Raw genomic sequence first — 20,091 nt, 5'->3', positions numbered from 1 at the left:
CACTTAGTCTGACCTGCTACCCCCTCGGTTACCGCAGCCACGATGGCCGAGAGGGAGAGGTCCTCTCCTACGCTCGCCCGGAGGACACGGCGCTGTTCCTCCCACGCTGGGCAATGCTCCAGCGTGTGCTGGGCCGTGTCTGCCTCCTCCGGGCAGTGATGGCAGCGCGTGGTGCGCTCTTTCCCGATCCGGCACAGGTAGTCACTAAAGCACCCATGCCCGGTGATCACCTGTGCCGTGTGGAACGTAAGGCCTCTCCCCTTACGTTCCACCCACTCCCCAAGGACTGGCTGGATGGCCTCCCTGACCCTACTGCCCCCTAACGGGGGTTCACGAGGAAATCCTCCCACTCGCGCAGGAGAGTCGCTTTGACCTGGAGCCTCAGCCCCTCTTGGCCCTCGCCTTAATGACACCTCCCCTGTCCCAGATCGCCTTGGTCCGTGTATATACACGGGCGTGTGACCTGGCGATCAGGTCACCGGGGGGATCCCGGCGAGGGTGGTCGCCCCCACGTAAGAAACGGTCCGGTAGGCCCTGGCGGCCCTGTTGGCTATCAGCCGTTGGGCCGCCGCCACCTGCCTACCAGGATGGGCATTTTAGCCCACCTTTTGCGCCCAAATCGGTGCTGCGTAGAGCAGCACCGAGTGGACCGTTGCCACGTAGAGGCGGCGCACGTACCCGCTGGCCCCGCCAATGTTGGGCAACAGCCTAGCCAGGCTGTTGGCCATTACCCTCGCCTTCTGGACCACGCGGGCCACGTGCTCGCCGAAGCTCCTCTTCCGGGCCAGCCACATCCCTAAGTACTTAAGGTGGGAAGTGATCGGGACCTCCGTCCCGTCCACCCAGACGCTGAGCCTCCCCGGCGGCGCCCCCTCCGAGGGCGATCGTAAAACAACGTCGCCTGCGTTTTCTGGGGGGCCACCTTCAGGCTCAGCGCCCGGATGGCGCGCACCACGCTGGCGGCCGCTACATTGGGCAGCCTAACTGCCTCCTGCCAGCCCTCCCCGCCGACCCCCAGGAATATGTCATTGGCATATCCCGAGAGCCAGCAACTCCTGGGGAGGGCTATCCCGAGGACCAGATCATAGGCGATGATCCATAGCAAGGGTCCCAGGGGGGGGGGCGGTAGCACCTCCCCCGCCTACGTGTGTACTGTTTATACACACAATTGAAGTATTATTTAAAAATTCATATTATTTATTTTTAACTTTAACACTGTATATCCCGAAAACCAGAGCGGTTAGCCCTATAAGACCTATATAATTTTTTGTTCAGCGTTAAAAGTTAAAAGTATCGGAAACCATCGTCAAATTAAGGCGCCAAAGTTATCGGAATCTTGCCCAGAAATATTTTGTAAAAGATTTTTCATACATTTTCAAAACTATTTTATAAAACATATTTAAAATATCTTTAAATATTTTATACCGGTCTAATAAAAACATTTCTTACAATATGTGTGGAATATTTAAAAAATTTTTTAATGAAATATTTTAATAAAATATTTTAAAATGTTTTACAGATATTTACGAAATACTTTTGAAATATTTTATTACAATATTTCAAAAAATGATTCCCAAGAAATATTTCATGCTGTGTGGGTGTTAATTAAATGTTACATAATGTTACCTCACGCACAACTAGTTGTGTATGACTCTCAAAGTTCACTTTTCCCTTGTTACCCGTTAATTTTAATATCGAAAGTCTTTAGTTAATTAACTATTTTTTATTATATTTATATTTACAGATAATCGCGTGCCTTAAGAGTTTTGGAAGATACATATACTTTTTAAATATTATTCAATAATACACAAGAGACATATATTGATAAATAAAATATAATATAGAGGAGACCGGGGCACCATGAGCCACGGGGTACCATGGGTCATTGACTGTTTAGGGTAACCCAGAATGTTTAGGTTGATTTAACTAGTATCATGTGACAGTTACTTTGTATCTATGTGGCAGTCATCAAAGTCCGTAGTCTCGAGACGCACATGACATAAATGGTTTTTGTGATGCGTAAATAACTTTTAACCATTTATAAATGTTTTAATATTGTTTTTGTAGTAAAATATACACGTACTAAAAATTAGGTGTAACTTTCTAGCATCTTTCTAGCATTTTACTACACTACAGATAATCATGTATTATTAATATTTTTTATTACGTTTCACCGTTTTCTATATTAAGTGCATTCGGGGCACCATGGGATATCCAATGCTGCGGCACCATGGGTCACACACGTCACCAAGGTTGATGATAGATAAATTGGTTGATGATAGGTTGATGATATATGTTATTTTTGATTGAAGAAAACATGTCAGAAGTTAGTTTTTCTAAAAAAAAAATGATATTTCAGTAGTGGGTTCTGATATCTTTGTTTGTCCTGCCCAATCCTGAACAGTGTCATAAGAAAGCGTATAAAATAAAATGTCTTTTCAACTTTTGTAACTTTTCGTTATTTCTTGAATAAATAAACCTAGTTTTTGTGTGTGACTCATATAGTCCTCCAGTGACAGACCCATGGTGCCCCGGGTATGGGGCACCTTAGGTCATTTCTCAAAAAATGTGTTTTAATTTTTTTCTCAAAAACTAATCAATATTTGCCAAATACGCTAAATAAATTTTAAAATATACATAGTGCTTTATTTTAAAAAATGAGACAAAAAATCTTATATTTAAAAGTACTTTTCAGAGTTTAAATTTTTGTGGCATATGATGCCCCGCGGTCTCCCCTACACATATATACACATATATACACATATATACACATATATACATATACACATATATACACATATATACACATATATACAGGATAAGGTCAACCGACCAGGAGGTGAAAGAGGAGCATGAGTAGAATACATAAATAAAATTCTTGCGTATTTGCTATGGTTTAGAAAATACACCGCTTTATAGGGGTGTATAAAAAGTGTTGAAACCCTTTAATATTTCGAAAAATACGCATTTTCGAACAAAATGTTTTGTACAGAAATTGTAGAGCTTTAAGTGAAGCATTACATACAAAAATTAGTATAACTTGAATAGTGTTTTCAAGTTCACATAAAGATAACCTTGAAATTTTTTAATCGGTATCCTTACTTTTTATTGCATATTATTGTAGCTTATCTTGGGGGCTTTCAAAAACAGTATAATAAAATATTTTTTATCGGCGGTACTGTAAATTTCAAACCTCGACATAACTCAAAAAGTACTTAACAAAAAAATATTTTATTATATTGTTTTGTACAAAATATTTTGTTCGAAAATGCGTATTTTTCGAAATATTTAAGGGTTTTAACATTTTTTATGCACCCCTATAAAGCGCTGTGTTTTCTAAACCACAGCGAATACGCAAAAATTTTATTTACATTATGTGTTCTACTCATGCTCCTCTTTCACCTCCTGGTCGGTTGACCTTACCTTTCAAGCCACCCTGTATATTGATAAAAAAATTTGATGAATAATTCTCTTACCTTAATATTTCATTGTGAAGGTTAATACAAGCATCTAATTCATTCTCATTTTTGACATTGCGGATTTTTTGGGCTAACAATTCTAATCTTGCAGCAGAATAGAATAAAAGAATCGCAATGTTGCAATCGATACACATTCCGGCAGCAACTTGTAAGCCAACTAATGATTGATGTAAATAAATAATACTTTTTATCGGATATTCTACAGAAAATGGATATTTTGCATGAGTTGGAAATTCTTGCGGAAGGAATAACGGCCCGCAAATAACGCCAATAGCGGTTATATAGCACCATAAGGTATAAATGCCGTAAATACATTTGTACTTGTCAACGTAATGCTGCAGTGTAATGTTCGTTTTGTCATCCGCTTGTTCGCAAAACATTTCCATTTTATGATAAAGCATCTGAAACAGTTACCGTAATGTCTAATCAATGGCATGCACGTTATTTCCCTAATATTAAATTTTTAGACATATGATTTTAATTCTTAAGTAAAAGAATTAAAAACAGTAAAAGAATTTTGCTATTTATATTAATTATATACGTAGTCTGTCTAAAAAGTAATGAGACTGAATTTTTTTCTTAATAACTGATAATAACACTATAAAAAACAAGTTTCTACTTGCACACTTAAAAACTATGAGAAAGCAATGTACAAGTTTCCACTTGCACACTTAAAAACTATGAGGAAGCAATGTACAAGTTTCTACTTGCGCATTTAAAAACTATGAGGAAGCAATGTGCAAGTTTCTACTTGCACACTTAAAAACTATGAGGAAGCAATGTGCAAGTTTCTACTTGCACACTTTTTTTTATGGATAGAGTATCATTAAAGATAGATTGGTGTTGAATTTGGCAATGATCGGTGAAGGGGTTACCAATTTTTGCCTAAAAAGTGTACAAGTCATACATGTAATCTTATATATAAGGTATCATTAAAGGGAGGTTGTTTTGAATTAGGCGAAGATTAGTAAAAGGGTTACCGATTTCTGCCTATAAAATGTATAAGGTAGACCGAGGCAAATCGGATTACTAATTAGAACGATAAAATAGCTCGTTTAAAATAAAACACTAACGAAAATTGTCTTAAAACTTATATTAATCCGATTCGTCCCAATCTACCCTAAGTTATTGGATGGATAAATTTTGAAATATTGGACTATTTCTAATTTTATTATATTCTTCAGTCTTTTTTACCCTTATTTCATATATAATTCTTTAAGATTTGGTTGATCACTTCTTGAGTTAAAGGCATTTAAAATTTTGAAAAATTTAATATAAAGAAAGAACCTTTTTACCGATTATCGCCAAATTCAATACCAACCTTTTTTTTAATGATACTCTATATAAAATTACATGTATAACTAATACATGTAACTTTTTAAGCAAAAATCGGTAACTCCTTCACCGATCCTCGCCAAATTCAATACCTTTCTTAAATGATACTTTATCCATCAAATAACTTACACATTTTTAAAGCAGAAATCGTTACACATTTTTTGAACAGAAATCGGTAACCCTTTCACCTCGCAAAATTCAAAACAACCTTCTTTTAATAATACTCTATATAAAATTACATGTACATGTTATACACTTTTTAAGCAGAAATCGGTAATCCCTTTACCGATTATCGCCAAATTCAATACCAACCTTTCTTAAATGATACTCTATCGATTAAAAAAAAAATTCAACCCGATATCTCAATATTTGCAGAAATTAGAGCAACCACGGATATTTCTAAAAAAAATCGGCAACCCTTTCACCAATCTTCGCGAAATTCAAAACAACCTTCCTTTAATGATACGTTCTATATATAAGATTACATGTATCACTTGTACACTTTTTAGGCAAAAATCGGTAACCCCTTTACCGATCATTGCCAAATTCAACACCAACCTACCTTTAATGATACTCTATCCATAAAAAAAATTAAGCTCGATATCTCAAAATTTGCGGAAATTAGGGCAATCATGTAGATTCTTTTAGATAAAAATCGGTAACCCCTTCATTATTAGCAATTTTTATTAATTCTATTATATTCTTCAGTTTTTTTTTACCCCTATTTCATATATAATTCTTTAAAAATTGGTTAATCAGTTCTTGAGTTATAGAAATTTTGGTAAGTTTGGCTGTTTTTTTAAACAAAAATCGCTAACCCCTTTATTATTAGCAATTTTTATTAATTTTATTATATTCTTCAATCTTTTTTAGCCTTATTTCATGTATAATTCGTTAAGATTTGGTTGATTAGTTCTGAAGTTATAGAAATTTCGGTAAACTTCGTTATTTTTTTAAACAAAAATCGGTAACCTCTTTATTATTAACTTTTTTATTAATTCTATTATATTCTTCAGGCTTTTCTACCCCTATTTCATATATAATTCGTTAAGATTTGGTTGATTAGTTCTGGAGTTATAGAAATTTCGGTAAATTTGGCACATACATACATACATACATACATACATACACACATACATACATACATACATACATACATACATACATACACACATACATACATACACACATACCGACATGTTTTAAAATAGCGATTTTTCGACGTTTTAAAACACTCTAAACATATTGACATCAAAAACTCAAAAAACAATCTTTTCTTCGGTTTCTTCTACCTCTATTTTATATATAATTTTTTTAAATTTGGTTGATTAGAGCCAACTTTATACGCAATCAAAGGTTCATATACGAATTTACGAAAACAAAGCTTCCTCTATGAGAAAGCAAAACGAGACTGCAGTCCCATACAGCACACTAACGTTGAATCAACATCTTAAAAACATAGAATTTCAACATTTACAATGTCGTATCAACGTTGCAAAATGTAGATTGAATGTTGAAAAGACATTGCACAAACGTCTAATGTCCGCTGAATTGCAATGTCTTGTAGACGTCTACAAGACATTGCAATTCAACATTTAAAAAAAACGTTCCCATATAGCAGTAAAAGTAACGCTAATACGTTGCCACAGACATGTCATTTATCAGATACGTCAGATTTTAACGAATCAATATTGCGGATACTGTATATGTGTACAGCCGCGAGCCCGAAAAAAATCCGCTCTCCAGCCGGTCACCTAATCAAGTAGTAACCCGCGCCTACGTTGCTTGACTTTGATTATCAAACAGGCTAGTTTTTTTTTAACGAGAATAATTTATTAACTCATATAAATACAACTAACAACCCATGGAAGTGTCACCCTTCGATTTTGATATGTTGTTTTCTAGATAAAAATAAGGGACACGTATTTTTTTATACGTGCCCATACGCATGTTTAGGAGGTGAAATACCCCTTTGAAAAAAATTGGTAATTCTCTTTCGGGCTGAATATTTTGAAGCTATACAAGATAGAAAAATTTTCCAAAATGGAAATAAAATGACTTAAGGAGGTTGGTTGACGTCCCGCTGCGGGGCAGCCGGCGCGGCAGGGGGAAAGCATATAGGTTAGATTTTCGTCGAGCGAAATAAACAAATTTTAGCAAATAACAAATAAATATGTGGAATGCATTCAATTGTTGTTTCTTAAGGTTTAAAAAGAGTTGTTTGTACAATTGAAACTCAAATACGTTATTATCCACGTTGGAATGTGGCAATAATAAATGTGGTCCTGTTTCATTTTTACAACTTCTTGATAACTATAAAGACAAATCATTTCAGTCTTCGAGAAAATTCTTCCTAAATATGTAAAGAATTATTTGCACCTATTTTCATTAAATTCTTATCATTTTGCTTCCTCATAGAGGAAGCTTTGTTTTCGTAAAAAAAATTTTTTTTTAAGTATCTTTAGCAAAGTGTTTAGAATGTTCTAAAACGTCGAAAAATCACTTTTGTACAAAATGTCCGTGTGTATGTGTGTATGTATGTGTGTATGTATGTAGGGGAGACCGGGGCTAAAAAGTCTACGGGGTAAATACGTCTAATCAAATATCTCGGAACCTGTATATTGTGCGAACTCGCTACTAACATTGTAAACGCTGCTTATGGTACCCATGTGACCAACGGAGTTTCGGCAGGTTACCTGCCGTGTTATGATTTTTACGAGGGCAAACGTGTTTTCGTGGTGAAAAGTGAAATTTTCTGCGCGTGGAAATTTTGTAATATCTGCAATAATATTTGCTCTCCAAATCTCGAGGTACGTGATTATAAATGCATGCTGATTATAAAGAGTAATGCATGCTGAACACGAATCCAGTGTAGATATTTAATATTTCATAGGCGATCAAACCTGAAACTGATTTACCCCAGGGGGTAGACTGTTTAACCCCGGCATTTTTGAGATTTCAATTTTTCCACCGTTGTCGTTTTTGCTCTATACCGGTTAAACAAAGCGACGTAGACAAAAATTTCCTATATAAATTTTGTAACTAAAGGTTCACTCTTTACAGTGGTATACCACATTTAACTACAATTATTTATTTTGTTGTTAAAAATCGGCACCGAAAAAAAACGGACCGTTTAGCCCCGGTCTCCCCTACGCTTTTGTTGTCCGTTTATGCTCTAACTTCCGTAATTTTTTAGATATCGGGATGTTTTTTTTTTAATCGATAGAGTATCATTCAAGGAAGGTTGGTATTGAATTTGGCGATGATCGGTAAAGGGGTTCTTTTTTAAAAAAATTTTGAATTTTTTTAGAAATGTCCGTGGTTGCTCTAACTTCCGCAAATTTGGAGATATCGATCTACTCTAATTTTATTATATTTTTCAGTCTTTTCTACCCCTCTTTCATATATAATTTTTTAAGATTTGGTTGATTAGACCCAGCTTTATACGCGATCAAAGGTCCATAATTTTGCTCGCATATAAAGCTAAGTCTAATCAACCGAATTTAAAAGAATTATATATGAAATAGGGGTAGAAAAGACCGAAGTAAAAATTGTTTTTTGAGTTTTCGATGTCAATGTGTTGCTTATGTTCGAAAACGTCGAAAAATCGTAGAGTATCATTAAAGGTAAGTTGGTGTTGAATTTTTTTTTTTGTTTATGGTATAACTTCTGTAATTTTTAAAAAAAGTTTTCCTCTAACAAAAAACCAAAATAAATCGATGTTGACTTTGAGAGTTCAGGCTACATGGTCCATATATAGACTTCGCATATGGACCTTTAATCGCATATAAAGTTGGGTCGAATCAACCAAATCTTAAAGAATTATATATGAAACAAGGGTACAAAAGACTGAAAAATATAATAGAATTATAAATAGCCCGATATCTCAAAATTGGCGGAAGTTAGAGCAACCACGAAAACAATGTATAAATTTTTATCAAAATGAGAGTAAATAAAAGAATTGTACTACCTTACTTGAGTGAAAAATACAACACGATACAAAATTAGAAAAAATAATTTAAAAGTGTGCAAATTAGAAAGTTGCACATTACTTCCGTGGAAGAATTAACTAACCAATTGAACCAAATAGAAATAAAAAATATCCGCAATTAGTAGAGATCATTTTAATAAAAACATTAATTATTTAATTGATTTTTATAATAGTATATCATAAATTAGTATAACAGATATTAGTCACAATAAAACTTATCACAATAAAAAAATGGTGCAAGTAGAAACTTGCACATTGCTTCTTCATAGTTTTTAAGTGTGCAAATAGAAACTTGCACATTGCTTCCTTACAATTTTTAAGTGTGCAAGTAGATACATGCACATTGCTTCCTCATAGTTTTTAAGTGAGCAAGTAGAAACTTGCACATTGCTTTAGTTTTTAAGTTGGCAAGTAGAAACTTGCACATTACTTCCTTACAATTTTTAAGTATGCAAATTATAAATTTGCACATTGTTTTATAGTTTTTTAGTGTGCAAGTAGAAATCTGCACATTGCTTACTTATAGTTTTTAAGTGTGCAAGTAGAAACCTTCGCTCACAAAGCTTCCTCTATAAGGAAGCCAAAACAAATAAATAAATACTAATAATTATGCATCGAATAAAATAAAAGCTTCCTCATAGAGGAGCTTTGTGAGCGAAGGTTTCTACTTGCACACTTAAAAACTATAAGTAAGCAATGTGCAGATTTCTACTTGCACACTTAAAAACTATGAAACAATGTGCAAATTTATAATTTGCATTCTTAAAAATTGTAAGGAAGTAATGTGCAAGTTTCTACTTGCCAACTTAAAAACTAAAGCAATGTGCAGGTTTCTACTTGCACACTTAAAAACTATGAGGAAGCAATGTGCATGTACTACTTGCACACTTAAAAATTGTAAGGAAGCAATGTGCAAGTTTCTATTTGCACACTTTTTAATATGCTTTCGAGAGTTACATTACAGGTTAGGTAACATTTTTGCTGTGTCGCCCGTGTATAAGAGAGAGACAAGAGTATAATTTCAATAATTATTTACTCGACAATCATGCAGACAATTGTCTTCAACTTTGGCATGGATGACAGATTCCCATAGACAAATATCCTCCATTTTGAACTAATTCTTATCAAATTGATTTGAGCAACCACCCTCCTTAAAAAGTAGGGGAGACCGGGGCTAAAACGTCCACGGGGTAAATACGTCTAATCAAATATCTCGGAACCTGTATATTGTGCGAACTCGCTATTAACATTGTAAACGCTGCTTATGGTACCCATGTGACCAACGGAGTTTCGGCAGGTTACCTGCCGTGTTATGATTTTTACGAGGGCAAACGTGTTTTTGGAAGGTGAAAGTTACATTTTTTGCGCGTGGAAATTTTGTAATATCTGCAATAATATTTGCTCTCCAAATGTCGAGGTACGTGATTATAAAGAGTAATGCATGCTGAACACGAATCCAGTGTAGTTTTTTCATTATTGTTGATGTCTAATATTTCGTGGGCGATCAAACCTGAAACTTGTGTTTGGGGCTAATCCGTCAGTAAGCAGTCCGGATGCATTTCCAAGGCATTTCCGGACATTTCCAGGCTCACTGCATATGGAATAGGGATGAGACGGGAATTACAACGGTTCAGACACCGAGTCATCGGACGTCGAGGAGTGAAACAAGTCGGGCAAGTGTAAAAATTATCCATAAAAAAAATTCAGCTTAATATATCAAAATTTACGGAAATTGGAGCAATCACGTACATTTTTTTAAACAGAAATCGGAAACCCCTTTATTATTAGCCATTTTTCTAATTCTATTACATTCTTTAGTTCTTTCTACCCTTATTTCATATATAATTCTTTAAGATTCGGTCAATTATTTCCTGAAAAATTGGAAAAATTTCTGAACCGGTTTCCAGAAAGATCAATAACAAAAAATTATACACATCATGGCAATCCCCGGAAAATTCTACCCCTACTTTATATACAATTCTTTGAAATTCGGTCCATTAACGAATGTCATATACAATTCTTTGAAATTCGGTCCATTAACAAATGAAGTAGTTTGCGGACAGACAAACAGACAGACAGACAAACAGTCGGGTTTTATATTATAGTATGATATGATATCCACACGTTATCCACATATCCATATCTCTCAAATAGCCACCAGAGATATCCATTAAATATCCACGTGTCATCCACATATCTATATCCACCAAGTATCTACCACATGTCTACCACAGATATTTACTAGTTCGTAACGACGCCGCTAAGCGGCGCATAATGGTAAGACCAACTCGTAAGTAAATTTCTGTTGGAAGCGAATATAAGCAGGTCCCCGAAGCAAAATCGCGACATCCGCGGGTCTTCGGACCCGGCTCCTCTTTTAAGTCTAAAGAAATAATATTTTTGAGATGTTGATTCAACGTTTATGTGCTTTATGGGGTTCTATTTGTATATAATAGACATATATAAAAATAAAAAACATCGAATAAATATCCACGCAAATATCTAATCAACATCCAGTGGACGTACAATATCTATATAAATATCCACTAGATATTTAATGGATATCTATTGGATATCCCCGTGGATATTTAATGGATATCTATTAGATCTCGTGTGGCGGACATCTGGATATTTAATGGATATCTATTAAATATCTCATGGATATTGCTCGGGGGGGGGGGGGGGTCAGTCGCCCCGGATTCGCGATCGGTCTATGAATAGTCGAAGGACCAGAGGGACCGTTCCCTCACGAATGCAACGAGATATGCAAGCAAAAGCGATACAAAGCATGCGACTCACCGTTCGTTGCCCATTGCCCTCGTGGATGGTGTTCTCTCGTTTCTCTCTCTCTCTCTCGTCCTTCCTTCTAGCACGTCCTCCGGAGTAAGCGGGCAGGTTAGCAAGCAGGCAAGGCACGATATCCACGCGAGCAGAGGTAGGCGCGAAAGGAAAGCAGGCAAGACACAAGATATGCAGGCAAGCGGTGTAGGCAAGGAATACGCAAGCGAGGCACGATCTGGCAGTGAGTCGACTCTTCGTGCTCCGAAAAAATGTATTGACGAATTCACGTTCTAATGGCGAATGAATTGCTCCGGCACTCTTCGGCTCGCGCACCTGCGAAGTACGGCGCGAGCGAGTACCAAGTCCAAATAATTAGGCGGGCCACCCGCAGGCGGGCAGCACGAGTCGGGTGAGTCGCGCGAGTATTTACCGCAGTCCGCCAACGTTTCGCGCGAGTCATCGAGCCCGTGCTCGATTGTGTCGATGGTACTACTTGCCGTAGTACCCGCTTGATTTAATACGGTTAAGCGATCAATGCTGATATGCAACTTAATCCTACGAAAGCTAACATCTACTATATACAACTTAATAATACGGAATCTAACGACTATATACAGGCGAGCGCCGAACATGCCGCCCACCAAAATACAACGCATTGTATTTTCTTACTTCGAGTCCGCGACCCGTGGTGTGCCCATCGGCAAGGGGCACAGCTTCACCAGGGGATGCGAGATCGAGCCGTCCGCCACCCGAACCGTGGCGACACGCGGGACGCCATCGCTACCGAGATGTAGCGCTTCCTCACGGCCGCGTTTCCAGCGCAAAGGGGACGCGTTATCGTCTTTATCAGTACCAACGAGCCCACGGTGAGTGGGTTGGCGGAGACCCACCATTTGGGACGCTGCTGCAGAGTATGAAGATACTCTTTGTGCCAGCGCCTCCAAAAATCCTGGTGCATCCGCTGTGCCAGCTGCCACCGTCCTAAGCGATTCGTCGACTGCGGAGTCCGGTCGGGAGAGGGAACGGATACAAGAAAGGAGTCGGTGGACAACGAGAAGCGACTTCTAAAACGAATAGGCATACATAAGCCTTGAAGGAGGAATTATCGAGAACGGTCCCGCGAAATCTACACCGCTAATCGAAAATGGCTTGACTGCCCTAACCCGTTCGACGGGGAGGTCTGCCATGGAGGGTTGAAGAGCGCGAGGATTCGCTCGGAAACATCTGTAGCAACCGGCGAGGACGCGTCGGATCACGCGAGCGTGCGTCTACCTGGGTGCGAATGCGTACGGCGTACCTGTTCTACGACGAGCTCGGTAAGTCTGTGTTTATTTGGTAGCAGCACAGGGTGTTTGGCCTCGAACGTCAATCCCGAGTGGATGAGCCTGCCGCCCACCCTGAGAATAGCCGTTGGGTCGAGAAACGGAGCGAGTTTGAGAAAGGGCTTGGGTAATCTCGTCACGTTTCTAATGCTATCAATCTCGTTGCGAAAGGATTCCAATTGAACGAGTTTTACTACAACTAATAATGCCGAATGCGCTTCGAGTGGATCCGCGGCCAAGGTCGCAGACACCGGCTTGGCCCCGGATCGACTAGTGAATCGTAAAAGATACGCTACTATTCTACAAATCTTATTTAATAACGAATATATGGCGTGAGGTGTATCGCAGGCGACGACGAGGGATACGATCCGTTCCTCCTCGCGGGGAAGGGATTCCTCCGAAAAAACGGCTCGGCGCGGGGCTCGAAATCCACCAGCCACTCGGGGCCTCTTCAACACATCGAATTAGCCCCAAGTTCGCGAGGAAAAGGCAAGGTATCGTTTAGTCAAAGAAATCGAGATAATGGTACGCGCGTAAGCGATATTCGTTTATGACCTCCGAATGAGGTCCGGCCGTTTGGCGACACCCGAATGGTGATACGCCAAGACAGCGGTATCCAAGTTTATGGCCTCCGAATGAGGTCCGGCCGTTTGGCGACACCCGAATGGTGATACGCCAAGACGGCGGTAGCCAAGGACACCGTGAGTGTGTGGCGACTCGACGGTGCACGATAACGGGGTGAATGTATAGGGATTCGACCTCGTCCCAACGAAACTACAATTACACGAATGTCTTCGCCGCGGACGTGCCCATGCGACGAACGGACGAGAGACATCACGAGTGGCGAGTTTGTGACCTCCGAATGAGGTCCGGCCGTTTGGCGACACCCGAATGGTGATACGCCAAGACGGCGGTAACGAGAGAGACCGTGAGTGTGTAGTGACTCGACGGTGCACGATGACGGGGTGAGTGTGTAGGGACTCGACCTCGTCCAAACGGAACGACAATCACACGAATATCCTCGCCGCGAACGTGCCCATGCGACGAACGGACGAGAGACATCACGAGTGGCGAGTTTGTGACCTCCGAATGAGGTCCGGCCGTTTGGCGACACCCGAATGGTGATACGCCAAGACGGCGGTAACGAGAGAGACCGTGAGTGTGTAGTGACTCGACGGTGCACGATGACGGGGTGAGTGTGTAGGGACTCGACCTCGTCCAAACGAAACGACAATCACACGAATATCCTCGCCGCGAACGTGCCCATGCGACGAACGGACGAGAGACATCACGAGTGGCGAGTTTGTGACCTCCGAATGAGGTCCGGCCGTTTGGCGACACCCGAATGATGATACGCCAAGACGGCGGTAACGAGAGAGACCGTGAGTGTGTAGTGACTCGACGGTGCACGATGACGGGGTGAGTGTGTAAGGACTCGACCTCGTCCAAACGAAACGACAATCACACGAATATCCTCGCCGCGAACGTGCCCATGCGACGAACGGACGAGAGACATCACGAGTGGCGAGTTTGTGACCTCCGAATGAGGTCCGGCCGTTTGGCGACACCCGAATGGTGATACGCCAAGACGGCGGTAACGAGAGAGACCGTGAGTGTGTAGTGACTCGACGGTGCACGATGACGGGGTGAGTGTGTAGGGACTCGACCTCGTCCAAACGAAACGACAATCACACGAATATCCTCGCCGCGAACGTGCCCATGCGACGAACGGACGAGAGACATCACGAGTGGCGAGTTTGTGACCTCCGAATGAGGTCCGGCCGTTTGGCGACACCCGAATGATGATACGCCAAGACGGCGGTAACGAGAGAGACCGTGAGTGTGTAGTGACTCGACGGTGCACGATGACGGGGTGAGTGTGTAAGGACTCGACCTCGTCCAAACGAAACGACAATCACACGAATATCCTCGCCGCGAACGTGCCCATGCGACGAACAGACGAGAGACATCACGAGTGGCGAGGGGCACGCGCCGATGCCTCGATGTAATGTGATCGGCTAGTTTCCGCCTGTATTCACCGGCGCCGCGGCGTCGACGGCCGGAGTGACCGCCGGAGCGGTCGCGAGAGCCGGTGCGCTAGCCTGCTCGAAATGCAGGAGAGAATGGTGCTTCGCCTGACAAGACCGGCAGGTAAAAGTGCTAGAGCAATTCCTCAAGTTATGTCCCGCGCGGAGGCAATTTAAGCAGAGTCCCTGTTCACGAGCGAAGTTGTACCGCTCCCGGACCGAGTGCTGCAGGAAAACGGGGCACTTAGTCAGCAAATGCTGCTCCGTGCACTTAGGACACGCGGCGTTTTGGACGACGAGCGAGGTGGTGGTCGACGCGGCCTTCTTTGACGGCTGAGGTTGTGATTTACTCGACTGTGCTGAAGAGTTTGATGCCGACGCGAGAACCGTACAGTATCCCGCTAGAAATTCCGTTAATTGATCGTACCGCGGCGATTCCACGGTCATGTGGGCCGCTTCGAACTTCTCCCGTAGCGTAGGAGTGAGCTTCTCTAATAAATGATTTAGCAGCATAAAGTCCCACGCTTCCACAGGATAATCCAGCATACTCAGGGCGCGCGTGTTCTCGGTGAACGCGTCCAATAACGCGCGGAGGTATTCGGCGGAATCCGCAACTAACGGCTTGGCGTGTACAAACGAACGCCAGTACTGCGTTGCTAATTTGCGTTTGTTCTGATAGCGCTCTCGAAGCGCATCATACGCGATCTCGTAATTTTCCGCGGTCAGCGGCAAGTTTCTTACGATGCCGAGAGCCTCCCCCGATAGCGAGGCCAACAAGTACTGATATTTCTCGATAGCGGACACGCTGCGATTTTCGTGGATCGCCTTGTTGTACAGCGCGATGAACGATGGCCATTGGCCAAGATCACCTTTGAATTGAGGGAGGGCGATCTTCGGCAATTTGATCGCGGAGTAATGCACTTGCGGCGCGCCCCGCGAGGACTCGTCGGTCCCCCGCGGGGGAACGAAGCTTTCGTACAGCCCTATTACCGCGAAACGCATCTGGTCGAACTCGTCACGTATCGCGTCTTCGATGGCGAATTCCTCATCCGTAGCGTCTTGTATTACTTGGAGGTGGGCCTCCTCAAAATCCTGAACTAATTGGGCTACCGTCGGATAACGAACGAGAAAGGTTGGTCTCAGAGCCACGTTGTCCACCGCGAGCATCGAATATTTATGTATTTCCTGCATGCGCCGCAGGCACAGTTCGCGCCGCGATTTGCAGCCCCGATTCATTTTGAATTCGAAGTACGATATTTAAGGTCTTGAGTTGAAGGCCGTTCGTGACGCGCGGCACAAACAGTGTTATGCTCGTCAGCCGTTAGCGAAATACAATACACAAACGTGCGAAAGAAACGACGAATTCGAGAGTCGAATATAAGCCAGGGGATGGCAGCCAGCACAACAACACACGAAGTATGTCTCGCTTTGGAATGCGGAGACCAAAACAACCGAACAATGAGCGAAAGCACCGCGCCGCTCGCCAAGGTCGAGGGGGGGGGGGGGCGGACGACTCGAGTTCGGAACGAAAGATTGACGGCGATGGAATATTATCGAATATTCGATCGCCTTTCGCAATTAATTTTACTGCGAAATCTGCAACGATTATGCAGAGTTACGCCGCAGAGATTGAATAATGGCACGCGCCGGAAATTACAGTTACGCGGATATCTTCGTCGCAACGTGCCGAGTGCGACGGAGGACGAGAGATATCACGCGGGGCGAGCGTGCACGCACCGATTATTATGCAGCGATTAGCGCGAGGAATCGATAATGGCGTGCGCGCGAATGAGACGACAATTACGCGGATATCTTCGTCGCAACGTGCCGAGTGCGACGAAGGACGAGAGATATCACGCGAGCGGCACACGCCGATTATTCGATGTAATGTCCCGATGGACATGCGAGATCGATAACAATCGATGAGACGAGCGAAAGTGATCGAGTAATAGCACGCGCGCAAGCAATTACAATTACGCGGATACCTTCGTCGCAACGTGCCGAGTGCGACGAAGGACGAGAGATATCACGCAGGGTGAAGTTATACGCGCCGATTAGTCGATGCAAACGAAACGATTAGCACTAATGAGGCGGAGTCGCGCGAAAGGTCGGCGGAGTTTCTAACGCGAGAAGGAAAAGATCCGGCTCGAAGGACCAATGCTCGGGGGGGTGTCAGTCGCCCCGGATTCGCGATCGGTCTATGAATAGTCGAAGGACCAGAGGGACCGTTCCCTCACGAATGCAACGAGATATGCAAGCAAAAGCGATACAAAGCATGCGACTCACCGTTCGTTGCCCATTGCCCTCGTGGATGGTGTTCTCTCGTTTTTCTCTCTCTCTCTCGTCCTTCCTTCTAGCACGTCCTCCGGAGTAAGCGGGCAGGTTAGCAAGCAGACAAGGCACGATATCCACGCGAGCAGAGGTAGGCGCGAAAGGAAAGCAGGCAAGACACAAGATATGCAGGCAAGCGGTGTAGGCAAGGAACACGCAAGCGAGGCACGATCTGGCAGTGAGTCGACTCTTCGTGCTCCGAAAAAATGTATTGACGAGTTCACGTTCTAATGGCGAATTAATTGCTCCGGCACTCTTCGGCTCGCGCACCTGCGAAGTACGGCGCGAGCGAGTACCAAGTCCAAATAATTAGGCGGGCCACCCGCAGGCGGGCAGCACGAGTCGGGTGAGTCGCGCGAGTATTTACCGCGGTCCGCCAACGTTTCGCGCGAGTCATCGAGCCCGTGCTCGATTGTGTCGATGGTACTACTTGCCGTAGTACCCGCTTGATTTAATACGGTTAAGCGATCAATGCTGATATGCAACTTAATCCTACGAAAGCTAACATCTACTATATACAACTTAATAATACGGAATCTAACGACTATATACAGGCAAGCGCCGAACAGATATCATGGATATACATTGAGAATATTTAATAGATATCTATTAAATATTAATGTCTCGTGTCCTATGTTTATACTTTTATGTAAACAAAGCTTCACATGAGATTTACCTGAACGCAGCTCTTGGTATGTCACTCATTATCAGTATTACTACGCGTAGCCAGTGTGTCGTGTAGCCAGTGTGTTGAAACAGTAATATCTTCCAACTTTAATTGATATTATGGCATATTCAATAGAACAAATAAATAATAACCCTTGGCTTGCGGTACAAGATGTCGTTGGAAATGCGAATACTTATGGCCTAAATTTATTCGAAAAATGTTTTGGAATAAAAATTTCCAAGATCATAATCGAATGAACATAGTAAATTTTGCGTATTTAAATGCAATTTCTGAAGAATTTTTACATTTTAACATTTACTTTAAAAGAAGCGTACACAAGTGAGCGAAAACGAAATGTCAAAGATAGGTTTCGTTATTTAAATCACGAGGTAATACTTTTATTTTTTGATCACTATATTAAATATGTATATTTATTTTTGTACAGTGTCTATTTCAAAGAAATGTTGGATTTAAATTTTGAACCACGTAAAAATTATTAATAAAGTAATAATTATTATAATATATGTATACTATTATTTCAATTAAGGGGATCCTATAGTCGTTTGTAATACCGACACTTGTTTTAACCTCAACTTGCGAAAACATATTCGCTTTATATAAAAATTCTACAATGTATTGTTACAAAAAGACTGTGGCGTGCCCAGCGGATTACATCCAAAAATACGATACCGTTGTCAGAATTAGGTTTAGACTATAAACAAAAAAGTTATCTGTGACAAAGCATTATTGCAAACGTGCACTAAAAGTGCACGCGCCCCACTTTTCTCCCCACTTTTCTTTTATGCATTATTGCATAACATTATTGATGCTGGTAATAGGGCAAATCAAGGAGTTTGAGACAATAGAAAAACACTATGAGATAAAAAGAAAAAAAAACAAAAAATATAAAATATATAAAAACAAAAAATATTTAAAAAATAAAAAACAAAAAACAAAAAAACAAGAACAAAAAAGGAGATCAGACACTCACCACCTCCACGCTGGTTGATCTTGGGTAATGCTAAGAGTGGGTATACTATGTATAATATGTGTACGTTTTATACCACCAATATTACCTTTATAGGCTTGTAGCTTAAAAACTAGCATATTTTGAGGGTTGTGCCCATTTGAACTTTTGATCGGCATCACACAAACTACACTTTTCCATAGTTTTGGTCGATTTTAACCGCGGCCACTTTTTTCATATAATTAGTGCGTGGTCCTTTCTTCCGCGTCGAAAGCCCGACACGAGGCCACCGGGTACACCCCAGCGTACCTTAACCATGGACGGGAGCTCGCCCTCCCACACCCGGAGGACCGCCGCCACGCAGCAAACGCGGCCCCTCACCAGACCCGACGCCGGCTGGAGGAAGCCTACGAGGTGGTACGGGTCAACCTGGCCCGAGCCTTCCAACGGCAAAAAGCCCACTACAACCTGAGACGACGGGATTGGCGACCCCGCGTCGGGGACCTGGTGTGGAAGAGGGAGTATCCGCTTTCAAGGAAAGCTACGGGCTTTAACGCCAAGTTAGCCCCCCGCTATACCGGCCCTCTAGAGGTAAGGAAGATTATCTCACCCGTCATAGTCGACTTGCGCGACACCCGGGGACGATGGCATAGACACGTACACGTACAAGACTTAAAGAGCGCGCCGAAACCTCGCAACCCGTGTCAACAAACGTAGGTAAACAACGCCGAATCGGTCCGAATATAATAACACCCGCATTCCGGAGTCGGAAAAACGCGCTAAAAGGAAAAAAGACATGTACGTCCGCTACCGGTATAAAAGCTCGCGGCGCGGAAGACTTTTCAGTTGTTTTAGAATAGCTAACCAGTATGGATCGACGTGCGAAACTAGAGGAGCTTTTCGGCAATATAGACGATCTCGACGACCTATGGGAGGAACCGATCGACGCTGGGCCGGCCACCAACCCAGCGGACGTTCCCCGCCGCCAAGCCCCCAGTGTGGGGACTCGAATCCAGCGGGGCGACGCCGAGAATTGCCGCCGCGCCGCCATCTTCATCTAGGCGGTACCGGTACGCCCGGCCAGGCGTCCGCCAGCCGCCCGCGTACGGGCGAACCTGCGGCCCACAGAACGCTCGCAGAATGCCGACCGACCATCAGCCAGGCCGCCCTCCGACGTATCCAGCCGCCAAA

General features: G+C 42.3%; 1 protein-coding gene across 1 annotated transcript in view; it reads right to left on the bottom strand.

Annotated features, from left to right (window-relative positions):
- Positions 1 to 3,472: 3,472 nt before the first annotated feature.
- Positions 3,473 to 20,091, bottom strand: part of LOC139783505 (uncharacterized) — a 39,340-nt gene continuing 22,721 nt past the window's right edge. Inside the window, exon 2 of the mRNA XM_071722683.1 lies at positions 3,473 to 3,880. Within this exon, the coding sequence (XP_071578784.1) occupies positions 3,473 to 3,880 (408 nt within the window). The remainder of the gene's footprint in view (positions 3,881 to 20,091) is intronic.

This window comes from Temnothorax nylanderi, unplaced genomic scaffold, assembly GCF_030848795.1.
Source record: "Temnothorax nylanderi isolate EJ_2023f unplaced genomic scaffold, tnyl_v1.0 TNYL_tig0507_pilon, whole genome shotgun sequence".
In the NCBI taxonomy this organism is placed as follows: Eukaryota; Metazoa; Arthropoda; class Insecta; order Hymenoptera; family Formicidae; genus Temnothorax; species Temnothorax nylanderi.
This window is presented reverse-complemented; position numbering and strand designations above follow the sequence as displayed.